Source organism: Antechinus flavipes, chromosome 5 (assembly GCF_016432865.1).
Source record: "Antechinus flavipes isolate AdamAnt ecotype Samford, QLD, Australia chromosome 5, AdamAnt_v2, whole genome shotgun sequence".
NCBI classification, from domain to species: Eukaryota; Metazoa; Chordata; class Mammalia; order Dasyuromorphia; family Dasyuridae; genus Antechinus; species Antechinus flavipes.
This window is the reverse complement of record NC_067402.1, coordinates 284,548,155-284,562,726: the sequence shown is the minus strand read 5'-3', so window position 1 is coordinate 284,562,726 and position 14,572 is coordinate 284,548,155. Positions and strand designations below refer to the sequence as shown.

The 14,572-nt window shown below is 43.2% G+C and overlaps 1 protein-coding gene across 1 annotated transcript in view; it reads left to right on the top strand.

Annotated features, from left to right (window-relative positions):
• Positions 1 to 5,524: 5,524 nt before the first annotated feature.
• The window catches only part of CACNG2 (calcium voltage-gated channel auxiliary subunit gamma 2), a 152,083-nt gene continuing 143,035 nt past the window's right edge, over positions 5,525 to 14,572 (top strand). Inside the window, exon 1 of the mRNA XM_051961698.1 lies at positions 5,525 to 6,836. Coding sequence (XP_051817658.1) covers positions 6,626 to 6,836 — 211 coding nt within the window. The 5' untranslated portion in view covers positions 5,525 to 6,625. The remainder of the gene's footprint in view (positions 6,837 to 14,572) is intronic.

Sequence of the window (14,572 nt, the reverse complement as noted above, 5' to 3'; positions counted from 1 at the left end):
GTGATTCCATAAGCAGTGGATCCTGGGACAGACTAGAAATCCCCTTGTCAACAAATGGAAATTTGATTGGAGAAAGAGTTAGCATACTAAAAAGCAGAGACATCACCTTGCTGACAAAGGTTCATATAGTCAAAGCTAGGGTTTTTCTAGTAATGATGAATGACTGTGAGAGTTGGACTACAGGGAAAGCTGAGTGCTGCATAATCAATGCTTTCAAATTGTAGTACTGGACAAGACTTTTGAGAGTCCCTTGAACAGCAAGGAGATCAAATTAGTCAATACTTAAAGAAATTAATTCAGAGCATTCACTGGAAGATCAAATACTGAAGCTGAAGCTTAAACACTTTGCCCCAATCATGAAAAATGGCATTGATTGGAAAGGACCCTGATATTGGGAAAGATTGAAGGCAAATGGAATAGGGAAATGGCAGAGGATGAAATGGATAGAGTGCATCATGGAAGCAATGAAAATGAGCCTCAACAGACTTTGGGAGATAGTGGAGGCTAGAAGGACCTCGTGTGCTTGGGCCCCAAAGAGTTAGACACTATTGAACAACAATGTTATGTACATTATCTTCTTGGATTCTCCCAACAGTTGTGATTTGAAAGTAGGACATTTATCATTCTAACTTTGCAAAGAAGGAAACTGAGGCCCAAGTTCTTTTGAACTAAAGATCACCACAGATGGCAAAATAAAAGGGGATGGCAGAGGATGAGATGGATAGATGATGTCCTGGGAGCAAGGAACTCGAGCTTGGATAGATTTCAGAAGATAGTGGAGGAAGAAGGATCTGACTGCTGTGATCAAGACCGACATGACTTAACAACAACAACAATGGTTATGCCAGAGCACTTGCCCCCCTCCTCCAGTCATATCCCAGATCAGGGGAGAGTTTGGAAGGACTGGTGAGAATTTCTGCTTTTTGTGGCATCTCTACTCTTGAGGTTCCCATTCAGCATCTCTGCCTCCCACTACCCTTTCTTCTGGGTTCTAGAATCCTAGAACTGTAGGAATTGGAAAAGACCTCCTAGAGTCTGAAAGCTAGAACTAACCTAAGACAAACAGAACTTTATAGCCAGTTAAGGACCACAGAGAAACAAAGTCCCACTGATACATTGTTGGTGGAATTGTGAACACATCCAGCCATTCTGAAGAGCAATTTGGAACTATGCTCAAAAAGTTATCAAACTGTGCATACTCTTTGATCCAGCAGTGTTTCTACTGGGCTTATACCCCAAAGAGATACTAAAAAAGGGAAAGGGACCTGTATGTGTAAGAATGTTTGTGGCAGCCCTCTTTGTAGTGGCCAGGAACTGGAAACTGAGTGGATGCCCATCAACTGGAGAATGGCTGAATAAATTGTGGTATATGAATATTATGGAATATTATTGTTCTGTAAGAAATGACCAACAGGATGATTTCAGAAAGCCCTGGAGGGATTTATATGAACTGATGCTGAGTGAAATGAGCGGGATGGGGAGATCATCATATACCTCAACAACAATACTACATGATGATCAATTCTGATGGATGTGGGTCTCTTCAACAATGAGATGAACCAAATTAGTTCCAATGGAGCAGTAATGAATTGAACCAGTTACACCCAGTGAAAGAACTCTGGGAGATGACTATGAACCACTACATAGAATTCCCAACCCCTCTACTTTTGTCTGCCTGCATTTTTATTTCCTTCATAGGCTAATTGTACAAAATTTCAAAGTCCGATTCTTTTTGTACAGCAAAATAACTGTATGGACATGTATGAATATATTGTATTTAACTTATTCTTTAACATATTTAACATGTATTGGTCAACCTGCCATCTGGGAGAGGGGATGGGGGGAAGGAGGGGAAAAGTTGGAACAAAAGCAATTGTCAAAGCTGAAAAACTACCCATGCATATAACTTGTAAATAAAAAGCTATTTAAAAAAAGAAAAAGAAATTAAAGCAAAAAAAGTGCCAAGGAAAGAATCATAGAATCACAATGTGAAAATAGAAATTGGCTGTAAGGTCAATTTGTCCAAACTCCTCATTTTACAGATAAAGAAACCAAGGCCCAGAAATGTGATTAACTTATGTAAGGTCACAGTGGCAAAAGTGAGATCGAATGGTTTGCTTTTTCCACTATACCACATTACAGACATTAGTGGGTAAGTCAGGTCTGAAGCTCTAGACCTCAGAATTTGTTACTCTGTAATTCTTCTTCAACAATATGTGGTGGATTAATTAATCTGCATTTTTGAGTTTGTCATCCTGGCCCCTGTCTGATTACAATGCCATGGGCCAAAATAAGGCAAAGTCATCACATTAGTAACACTGATTATAATAATATCTGCCCTCATCACTGTAACACTTTGGAATCTACCTTGAAAATGCTCTGCAGAGTTAGTTCCATCTTATAGATGAGGAATTTGAAGTTCAGAAAGCTAACCAGGCCCAAAGTCACGCAGCAAGTGAAGGGGACCATGCAAAGAATTTGTCTAGTCCCACTGCCTCATTTTATAACTAAGAAAACTGAGACCCAGAGAGAAGTAACTTGGTCAAGATCACATAGACATGAAGCTATGATTGAAACATCTCTGTTCAAGTCCAAAGTTACCTCTGTCCACAGTATAACCCTTTTTCTGGCTCTGTATTCGGTAGTCAATCCCTCTATCCCACAGGCAATAACAATGGATTCTCCTGTCTGTGACCATATCCAGGATCCTTTGTCCTTGATTTCAATAATATTCTACTCAAAGAGATTGGCAAGCCATAATAAGGTGGAAAGAGTTCCGTACTGAGCATCATAGGACTTGGGTTTGGATCTTGGACTACGCTTTGCTACCTATGTGTCTGTGACTCTAAGAATCAGTTTCCCCATATGCAAAATAATAGGATTGAACCAGAAGATCTAAAATTCCTTCCATCCTTAAATCTATACTTCTATGATTTCTGTTTCTTTTCCCCTCAGTGTTGGGGTGAGAAAAATAACTGTCCGAAGCCTACATACTCCATTGTGTAAGGATGATGTTGCCCTGAAGCTTGCAGAACCTTTCTTGGAACAGACATCTCTGCTGTTGTTGAATGTTGTTGAATAGGTCAACAAGGATGCCCTCCTAGGGGAAACAACAACATTAGTCTGCCAAAGATTCTCTTTTACTTGAAGATACTTGATACTGTAAGGGATACCTTGGCTTTAATAGACAGAAAATAGACCTTCTGATGCCAGTCAGTGATTTTTAGAGAAGCAAGGGCAAGTTACTCCAACCTGTTTCCTCCTCCACATAATGGAGATCTTAGGTTCTAGATCTATAGTTGGAAGGAATCTCAGACACATCTAGTTCAATATCTTCATTTTACAGAGAAGATGACCGAGGCCCAGAAAAACTGATTTGACCGGGATTATAGAGGTAATAAGTAGAATAATCCTTGCACTCTGTGGATTGTGATGAGGAAGGCACTATTGCATCTACAATGCTATGTACATGTTGTATGTTCTTGTTGTTACTTAGAGAAAGATGCTGAAATCTAGAACTTTAAAGACCATATAAATCTAGAGCTGGAAAGAACCCACAGGTCATCTAATCCTACTTCCTCTCCCCCCCTACCTTCATCATCTCTGATTAACCACATAGGGGAAACATGGCCTGTGACAGGAAAGAGATTTATCCAAATAGCAGACCTAGGATTTGAACCCAGTCCTTTGACTACATATCCAGGACTCTTTACAACAGTATATTTGGAGAACCCCCAATTTGGGAACTTTTGAAAAGAATGAGGTGTTCTAGTTCTGTTTCTATTGGTATTGAGCTTCAGAGAAAGGGGAAACAAGTGTGGCTGAGAATGTATCAGGCAGAGGGAAGAAACAGGTAGTCTACAAAAGAGCTACAGAGGCACTTAAAACTCCATGTGAAAGCGTCCAAGAGCCTTTGCAAGTTAATACAAAACTAGACTAGAGACAGGTGAGATCTCATAGGGAAAGAATATTACACCACATGAAATCTCTTTCTAACTCACTCCTCCTTTTTAAACCCTGATGTGCATCAGACCTCAAAAAGATTGCATAGTGCACGTGACCTCAAGAGACAGCAAAGGGGGGGGGGAAGTGAGGAGGAGGAAATAAGAGAATCGAGAGTAGAAAGATAAGAGTTATGAAACTGCAATTGTCTTAAATCCTCCAACTGTTTTAGGACATTCATATCCCTCTCTAACCATGACAATAACAGTGACCCTTCTGCGAATTTGTCCTCTCAGCTGTGGAACCGATCAAAGAAATATTAATTGAGCAGCAGCAGGAATTAAATGTCTTTCTCTCTCTCTCTCTCTCTCTCTCTCTCTCTCTCTCTCTCTCTCTCTCTCTCTCTCTCTCTCTCTCTCTCTTTCCTCTCCTCTCCTCCTCTCCTCTCCTCTCCTCTCCTCTCCTCTCTTCTCTTCTCTTCTCTCCTCTCTTCCTCCTCCTCCCTCCCCTGGGGTTATATTAATGAAAAGTTGCACAAGGAGGAAGAACAAGGGACTTTTGTAATTAGCCCAGTCTAATGATCCTGCTGAGAAGAGAAAGTGCTGTGATATGCCTGGGGGTTTGGACTGCAAAGATTTTTCTCTACTCCTGAATCTGGATTATGAATGACATGGGAAACTTAGAATACTCTTAATGACTGTAGAGTCAGATTCCCAACCAACTTCCTACGAGCATATTTATGCTTAAAATAAAAATACATTTTCTTTTAAAGAGCCATCCCCCCCCCCCAACCCTCTTCATGAATAATCTTTTCAAAATGTCTGCTTTTGGGAGCAAGATTTGGGATTTCACAGAAAGCTAAAAAAAAAAACAGACACACAAACAGAGATGAGCACACCATGACCAGAAAGAGACAAAGAAATCAGAAAGGAGGAACGGGGTGGGGGGAGAAAAGGGGGTTCTCTAAATTGGGGGGAAATGAAAATTCTGATGTAGAAGTGTTCGCTCTGTTTAAATCATGTTTGTAATTACCCGTCCACGTTATGTTTTCATCACCTACTGGGCAGAGAAGCAAGTGATTGAAGTTTGTTTGTTTTGTTTTGTTTTTAATACGGTTCTGAGTCTGATGTGAGGGTAGTATCTAAAGCTCAGGGCACGTATGCCTGGGATAAGGAGGCTGGGCTGAAGAAAGACTGGGGTGGGGGAGGGGGATAGAGAACTAGAGTGTGTGTGTGTGTGTGTGTGTGTGTGAGAGAGAGAGAGAGAGAGAGAGAGAGAGAGAGAGAGAGAGAGAGAGAGAGAGCCATCTCTAGCTACGCCTTCCTCTAAGCCTCTGGAGCCTAAGGGCGCAATCATTCCAGGATTTGGAAAGGGGGTAAAAACTGGAAAGGATAAGAAGGAAGGCTTAATCGCCCTCTCCCCCTCCCTTCCTCCTCCTTGGAAGAGAGGAGGGTTACTATCGTACTGGAGATACTGGAGGGAAAGGATCTAGGCAGGAAAGCTCTTGTTTCTCCCCCCCCCCCTCCCGTTCCCCCTCCCCCTCCCCACCCCCCCAGCCCGGTTTCCCAGCAGCATCCCGGGCAAGAGGCAAAGGAGCTGTTCTCCAGCACCGCGGAGTAATCGGCGCAGGGGAGCTGTCCAGTTCAGCACCACCACGTTAATGCAGTAGGTGGGAGAGCCACGAAGAAGGGGAGCCAGAGAGCCCGAGTAGGGGGGTGGGGAGGGGGAGCCCAGAGAAAGGAAAAAAAAGCCGGGTGGCAAATCCTGCAGCAGCGAGACAGTCGTCCCCTTATTTCCAGGAGCTTCGTGGATCTGGGAAGGGAAATCCATCTCGATTCTCCAGGAGACCCCCCCTTCCTTTTTCCCTCCCCCACTTTAAACAAGATTTACCGACCGCTACAAAGAAAAATCGCTCTCGGGGCTGTTCCCTCTACCGCGGCTGCTGCTGCTTCCGTCCGCTGCTGCCGCCGCCGCCGCCGCCGCCGTCCGCTGCCGCCACCGCCGCCGCCGCCGCTGCTGCCCGGGGGACAGCCATGGAAGGCGAGAGCTCCGCACCTGTTCAGCTGAAATCAAGGGCTTACCGTATACTAGGCAGTCTGGTTTGAGAAAGCGAGAGCCAAGAGACCCCCAAGAAAGATAACTGGATTTTCATGGCGCAGGCTGCAGAGCTCAGCACGAAGACGGAAGGTTGCATCCCAGCTCTAACCATCTCTAACTGTCTAGGTCCTGGTCATGAGAGATTGTGTTAAGGATGAACCTGTGGAAGCCATCTCCAAATTAGCTATCACATATGGAAACTGGAGACCAGAATTTTAGGAAAAGGGATTAAGGCATCTCCTTTTTGGGGGGGTGGGGGGTGTCTTTTTTTTTTTTTTCTTTTTTTTTCTTTTTTTTTCTTTTCTTTTTCTTTTTTGATACTGCAACTGGAACAGTCTCTGATCTCAAAAAGGCAAGCCTCTCCTCCCGTGTGGTCTTTATAATTTACAGTTTTCCCTTGGGCTTTCTTACCTCCCTTTTTTTATATTCTATATAATATATATATATATACACATGTACCCATTATATTCTTAGTGGAGTTATTATTCTTTGATTTGATACACACACTCTCTCTCTCTCTCACACACACACACACTCACTCCCGAGAATCCGAAGTCAGTTTGGGGTATTTATATAATGAAGAATTATGGGGCTGTTTGACAGAGGTGTTCAGATGCTTTTAACCACCGTTGGTGCTTTCGCTGCCTTCAGCCTGATGACCATAGCTGTGGGGACCGACTACTGGCTGTACTCCAGAGGGGTTTGCAAGACTAAAAGTGTCAGTGAGAATGAAACCAGCAAAAAGAACGAAGAAGTCATGACCCATTCTGGATTATGGAGAACCTGCTGCCTGGAAGGTATTTGAATCCGGATCTCCTCCCACCCTCCTCCTTCCCACCCTTCACCCCACCCCCGGTTTTTTTTTCTCTCTCTCTCTCTCATTCCCACCCCTCCCTCCCCTCCTCCAAATAAATCCCTCCACATTCCACCATTTTCTTACTTCATTCCTTCCGCCCGCCTAGCATCAAGGTTGGTTGGGTTAGTTAGAAGAAAAGCGCTCGGAGAAAAAGCCATACTATACTCTCTTTCCTCCTCTCCCTCCCCCCAACCCCAACCTCCTCATTGGAATAATCTATGTATAGTGAAAACAACAAGAGAGCCGCTAAAAAAGCGTCTGGGTGAGCCGCCGCTCTGGGTTCTGGGTTGTCACTGCCTAGGGAAGGAAGAAAAGGAAAAATCCCTTTGGTTTTAAGCTGCTTAGAATAGAAAAAAACAATTTCTTCTCTCCTCGCTAGTCCTGTTTTCGTTTGGAAAAGAGATCCAAAAGCACTCTGCGTCCCCTTCTTTACCTCTGCCCCCCCCCAAAATAATAATAATAATAATAAAGTCCCAAGCACGTCTTCACCGGCAAACCTTCCCTGTTCCTGCCATCCTTCTGTTATTTCTAAGAAGCCCTCCCGGGCCGCCCCTCAAGAAGCCCCTCGTACAGAGTTGGAGAGAATTTCGTAATGTCTCTGAACGGGCCCGATTGTCGGAGGTGCTTGTGTGTGTGTGTGTGTGTGTGTGTGTGTGTGTGTGTGTGTGGCCGCGCTGAGGCTGACAAAAACCTAAAAATAAATAAGTCTCTCGCAGAAAAATAAGCCCAAGTTCTGTTGGACAGTAATTCCCCTCCGACTCGGTTCGAGGGAACGGGGAATTCACTTCCAGAGAGATTGACGTGTCTGGGAGCTGGAAACAAGGCGAGATTCAGCATTGCAGCCACATCCTGAAATCAGACATTGTGGAAGGGGGCGGGGGCAAAGGGAGATGGGGGGGGGGGGTGAAGGACTGGGGGCGGGAGTGTCAGCAGTTTGCCTTTCAGTGTGTTATTTTGTAGTGCCGTTGGAGAGCGTGTGTGTGTGTGTGTTGGGAAGTGGGGTGGTCTGTGGCCATAAGCACTGGAAGTACAGGACACGGATGCAAGCCTGTGCACTAGGGGCAGGCGCACAGTTGTACACGGAAAACACTCCTGCAGGTCATACAATCTGCATTGAGAAATAGACTGGGGAGGGAGAGAGAGAGGGGAGGAGGGAGGGAGGGAGGGAGGGGGGATGAGCATGTGTGTGCACGCGCGCGCACGCGTGTGTGTGTATGTACAAACTACAGTTATGTGCCCAGAGAAATCCACACCTCTGTTTGTGTGCTCCGAGACCCAAAGCGCCGTTTTGCTGATCTGAGGACTGGATGGAGGGGAGGGGGTGCTGTTTGAAGAGAGTGTTGAGTGGTTAGTGCTGCAGAATTAGCTTTTTTCTCAAAGCAGCCCTGGGCTGGTGCTGCGGGGAGCTGAGAGGCAGCGGGGGGTGGGGGGAGGAGGAGGAGGGGCTGAGGTGGGGGGTGTGCGGGGTCCGCGAGCAGCCAAGGAGTGTAAAAGAAGAGAAGTGGAAAGATAAAGGCCGCTTCCAGTCCTGGCGTCTCAGCAAAACCGCTCTTTGGAAACGGTCTTGTCCGGGAAGCGGCGCAAATCCACCCCCCCCCCACCCCGCCCCCCCTTCTCCTTCTCCTTCTTCTTCTTCTTCGCCGTGCCCCTCCCCCGCTCCCACCCCCTTCCCCCCTTCTTGGTGCAAACGGTTGAGTGATGGCTGAACATGTTTTGAATAGCTAAGTGACTTCATTGAGCGATGGTCTGTTTGACGCATACTGCATTCGGTGCCCTTTCTCAATCCGAGCCGCTGCCTGGGACCGTTTTCTGCAGCGGAGTTCTCTCCTGCATACTATATGCCAGCCCCAAGCCAGAAAATCAATAGCAGGAAATTAATCGGGGAGCTTGGAAAGCCGCATGCACACACACACACACACACACACACACACACACGGCTGGGGGGGAGGGGGAGAGCTCTTCATGCAGCTAGTCATTAACAGTGGCCAGACTTCTCCTTAATTAAGCAGCCGTGGTCCCCTCAGCTGCCCAGAGACAAGGCTAGTGGGGGGAAATAGGGTCGCTTTTAGGGAAAGTAGAATAGTGGTAGTTTGCTGGCCTTGGAGGCAAGTTAGATGGACCGAGATAGGTAGGTTAGGTTGGGGGGGAGAAATGGTATAATCTGAGAGGGGGGACAGAGGCTCTGAAAATGGGTCTTGGCTACACAAATAGATGTGTTCCAAAGGTTGCGATTGCCAGGACTAAGTAGTGCATCTTTAAAGCGTTTCATAGTTCCCCAAAGGCCCAACGACCTGGGGAACTTCGGTTTATTATTTGGGCATTAAAAGGAGAAAAAAGATATTTTAATTTTTAAAAGCTGCTCTTCTTGTTGCCCCCATCCCAAAATGGATTGGCTTGAACTCTCTCCCAAGTCATCCACGCTCCCTCTGAATCATCCGCAAAGAGGTTCTGACTTGCAACACTGCAAAAGGGGCGTGAGATGCAGGCAGAAGCAGTGGGCTTGGCCCCTGCAAGACCCCCCCTCCCTCTTCCGAGCACTGGGGGGAGGTGGGAGTGGGAGGGGGGAAGACTCAAGCACCACTGCCTTAGGGAAGCTGTGCTCCGCCTTGCATCTAGTCACAGTCTCTTGGAGCAGCCATCATCCTCATCCCACTTGTGGCCAAATGCAGAGGCAAGAAGGGTGGGGTACACAGGACCGGGGCCATGCTGGTAATTGCCCGGGCCTGTGATCCAACAGGGCTTCCCAGGGCCGTAGGCCACAGTCTGAACATTGCAAAGGTGGCTGAGGAACGAGAAGGAACCAAGGAATTAGCTCGATCCCAGAGGTTGGAGTGAAGGATGAATGTGACATTTTGCATAGTTGGTTAGTAGGTTGTTTATTTTGGACTCTTTTAAATAGAGACGCTCTTTGCCAAGATCACTGTTTCTCCCTTCCCAGTGATGAACATTACTGCACCAAAGTGTCCATCCCCCCAAAAAAAATCCCATTTTCTCCCCACCACCAAGAAATTGTGAATATATTTCAAAATCATCACCAAGAGTTCACTAAAGACTCTAAGAGAAAGACAACTTAATGCTTTTTCTAATGTTTTCCACTCTCTGGTTTTCAGCCCAGCTAGTGGCTTTCAGAGATTTTTCTGCTTCATTTTCTGATGCAAAAACTCAGGAAAAGGCTCCTTGTCTCAGTCACTACCTCTGAAATTAATGGGTCGGCTGAAGAATTGCAAGGGACATACCACCTGTTCAGGTCTTCTATCAAAGGGAAGCAAGAGATACAGGGAGTGAGGGATTTCAGATCTCAAAGAAGCAACTTCATGGATGACTTGAGATTCCCCGTGTGTGTGTGTGTGTGTGTACATGTACTGCATTATATGAGTCTAATTTCAGGGAAGATGGGTTAGGTCAGGAATTTGGGCCATACGAGGCTAAATGTATCAGACAAGAGGTCTCTTGAACTTTTCAGGAAACCCTCATGAGGGGCCTTAGGATGAAGAGATGATCTTAGAATCCTTTCAGAGAAGAAGGTAATGAAAGGGACAGTAGTTCTGATACAAACCAGATATAATTAGGCATTAGGATGGCTTCCTCCCTCCCCCCCCCCCCAGCCTCTTCTGTTCTCTGTAGTAATCTGGTAAATCACCTAAGAAAATGTCCTCTCCAATGGGAAAAAGCTCGTTGTTTGTTCCTTTTTGAGCTTTTCTTTCCTCTTCAAGGATTCCAATTTTCTTTCTAGAGATACTTCTTACCAGTAAAAAGAAAGGGTTTTTAAATAAGATTAAGTATGACATGAAATTTTCAGTCATTATCTTTCTGTCTTTTTTTCTCTCCTCTCCTGCTTCCCCCTGCTCTCTGTATCTCTGTTTCTGTATTCCTCTGTGCTCGCTCTCTCGCTCTCTCTCTCTTTCTCTCTCTCTCTCTCTCTCCTCAAAGCCTTGCTCTGGGGCAAAAGAAAGCATTTTCTCTCTATCAGTGCTGTTAAATCCCACTCTGCTGAAGAGTTTGAGCATTTTAGTCCAGTTGCCTCTCTTTGCATTCCCCTCTCACAAAGACATATACTTGTCTCTCTGTCAAAGCATCCCTGCCAACCTTTTAAAGGTTTCACTCCCTTTGAAGCAGAACATGGCTATTTTCCCTGTTTTTACTGAATTTTCTTCTTTGAGTTCCTTTGGATTCATGGTTCCCCTGTTTTGAAGACCAATGAACTCAGTTCACTCTTATTTCTGGAGGTATTTTCTGGGGCTATTTCCATTTCAGTGAAACTGACAACTTTTCCAGCCATTTTCCCTGTAGGTATAGATAATAACAATAATTATTATTAAGCATAGCTATTACTCACTGGCCTTCAAAGCACTTGGGGTATTTTCTACCACCATTAGAGTATAATTTAACTCTCCTTTCAGTACCTCAAACATAGTAGACCCTCAATAAGTATTTTGTTGATTGGTTGATTCGAAGTCCAGAAAGATAATTAATGCTGTCTGACCTAGGTGCCAGTGTGATATAGAAAAGATATAGAAAAAGGAGTATGGTAAGGATATAGGGAGTGGAAAGATAAAAAAAAAAATCACGGTTTTTTCCTCTCTTAAAAATAAAAACTGGTTAAATAACAGCATGTCAAGTTAATGCAAAGTGATCTCAGAGTCAGAAAGGCCTGCATTCGTGTCCTTCCTCTAACACATTTTATCTGTGTGGCCCTAGACAAATCGCTGAGCTCAAATTTGCTCTTGCATATTTAGTAGCTGTGTGATCCCGAGCAAGTCACTTCACCTGTTTCCTCGACCATAAAATAAAGATAACAATAGTACCTGTCTCCCAGGCTTGTTGTGAAAATCAAATGCAATAATATTTCTAAAGCATTTAACACAATGTCTGGCTAAGGCACATAGTAAGTGCCTTATAAGTGCTAGTTGTTGTTGCTGTTATTGTTAGTTATCCTTAATGGCCCAGGTGATTCTTTAAAATCAAAAGTTGAGCTGATCTGCATTAGTGAATGGATTTTCCACACTGAATTTTCCTCCACATAAATGAAATATAAGCCAAAATCAAAAGGAAAAAAGAAAGATAATGTGTTAGTTATGGATACATTCTTATACCATATGAGAACAGTGTGACATGAGGAGCTAAACAGCTCAGAACAGGCTGGTGTGAAGAAACATAATCGAAAGAAAAATAGCACAGAAAAGCACTCACATTCCCTAAGGAAAAGCAACCATCTCATCTGCCTCCCTTTCAACTGACTTGAGGAATTCCATAGGATCTCAGTTTTCAAAAAGACAAAACAATAATACATCAGCTTAGTATTTTCTATATTTTCTGTCTCACAAAGAACTGATCTCAGAACAATCCTCAGGAAGGAAACTTCTACTTTCCAGAAAGGAAAACTGAGGCCCACAGAAGTCTAGTTACTTGCCCAATATTATTTTATGAGTAATAATTGGGGCTCAGTGTTAGATCCAGATCTTTGGGCTTCAAATTTTATTCTCTTTCCAACATACCTTGTTCTTTCCCCAAATAAAGAGCAGAAAGTTCAAGGTAGCATAGCAATGTCGTGAGCAGTGAAATCTTCCTTGACCTAAGTCTTAAATTGGAAGTTAAAAGGAGATTGAGAAATCATCCAGGCCAATTTTTAAAATTTTAAATTCCAAATGTTTCCTCTTCATCCGCCTCTCCTTTATCTATTGAAAAGGCAGGAATGATACCCATTCTACATATAAAAATATTCAAAACATTTCCACATTAGCCATATTTTTTTTAAAAAGGCAAAAAAAAGAATGAAAATTCTTTAATCTGCACTCTGAGTCCATCAATTATCTAGCTGAAGGGGGGATAGTATCATGAATTCTTTGGAGTGATGGTGGATCATTGTAATTGGCACTAGTAAGTCTTACACAGTTTGTTGTTTTTACAATATCACTACTATTGTGTAAGTTGTTCTCCTTGTTCTGTTCACTTCATTCTGCATCAGCTCAAAGAAATCTTCTCAGCTTTTTCTGAAACTATTCTCTTCATTTCTTATACACAATAGTATTGCATCACATTCATACATTAGATTTTATCCAGCCATTTCCCAAGTCACATCCTCCCAGTTTAAATTTTTTTACTTCCACAAAGAGTTGCTATAAATATTTTTGTGCATATAGGTCTTTTTCCTTTTTATTTGATCTCCTTGGAGTATAAACATAGGAGTGATATTGCTGGGTCAAAAGGATATACAGCTTTATAGCCCTTCGGGCATAGTTATACATTATTCTCTGAACTACTTCATAGCTCCACTAACAGTGTATTAGGGTACTTATTTTCCCACATTCTTGCTAACGTTTGTCATTTTTCTTGTCTTTCAAGTTAGCCAAACCAATGACTATGAGATGATACCTCATATATGATTAACTTGTATTTCTCTCATTATTAATTTAGAACATGTTTTCATATTACTATTGATAGCATTGCCAGAAACTACCTTTTCAGATCCTTTGACCATTATCAATTGAGGAACAGCTTCTTTTTTAAAAAAAAATAAATTTGGCTCCATTCTCCATATATTTGAAAAATGAGACATTTATTAGAGAAACTTGCTGCATATTTTTTCCAGTTTCCTGGCTTTTTTTTCTAATTTTGGCTGTATTGGTTTTGTTTGTGCAAAAACTTGTTAGTTTTATGTAATCAAAATTACCTATTTACCTCCTATGAATCTTTCTGTCTCTTGTTTATTCATTAACTCTCTCCCACCCATAGAGCTGACAGAGAATTTCAGGTTTTCTATTTGAGAAAACCGAGGCCCCGAGAGTTTGTGATTTGCCAGATGTCACTTTCAGAAAGTAACAGAGTTAGCATTTGAACCCATATTCTCTCAATATGTAGTAGATCTTAATCTACTACTATCCCATGCTACCCTCCAAAACAACTAAAATCTAAAACTTCCATTTTTTTCTTCCAACCCACCAAGAAGCTTTTTCCAGGAGTTTTAAAGCTGACCTTCAGCTTGCCTTTCCCTCAAGTCCCAATGGCCCCAGCTGATCACTCTAGGCAAAATTTACTTCAATGATATTTACCTGGAAGACCAAACGTGTCAATAAGGGGTCTTTATGAATGCCTTCTTTTAAGATCCTATATTCACCACTGATCTTCACCAAGGTCTCTCTGGTCTATAAAGCTCTATGATCATAGTTTTGCTCCTTCTTCTCTTGAGATGGCCAGTGAACATCAGTCCCAACCTGACACTGCTCATCCTATTCATGGTCCTATCTGAGTAAATGTAATTTCAGTTAATATTTCCAGCCGCTCTACAGCATGCTTTAGTGTCAAAGGGCCGTGAGAGATTATCTCATCCAATACTGACAATTTATGAAAAGGGTGGCAGGCACACTTGGTTCTTGTATACTTACTGGGAAAGACTGTGACTGGGTTGGGAAATGGTGAAGCAATTATACTTTAATACAGTGGGGAGGCGGGACAAAAAGTCCATAAAGTCAGAGACAAATAACCAAAGAGGAACAGAGGCAGACTGCATGTGTGAATAGAGGATGAAGTGGTGAAGGGAGGGAGATAATATTTTCATATTACTATAGCTTTGATTTCTTCTGCCAAGAACCATCTTTTCAGATCCACTGACCATTATTAATCGGGGAACAGCTTCTATTTTTTATATATAAATTTCACTCAGTTCTTCACGTATTTGAA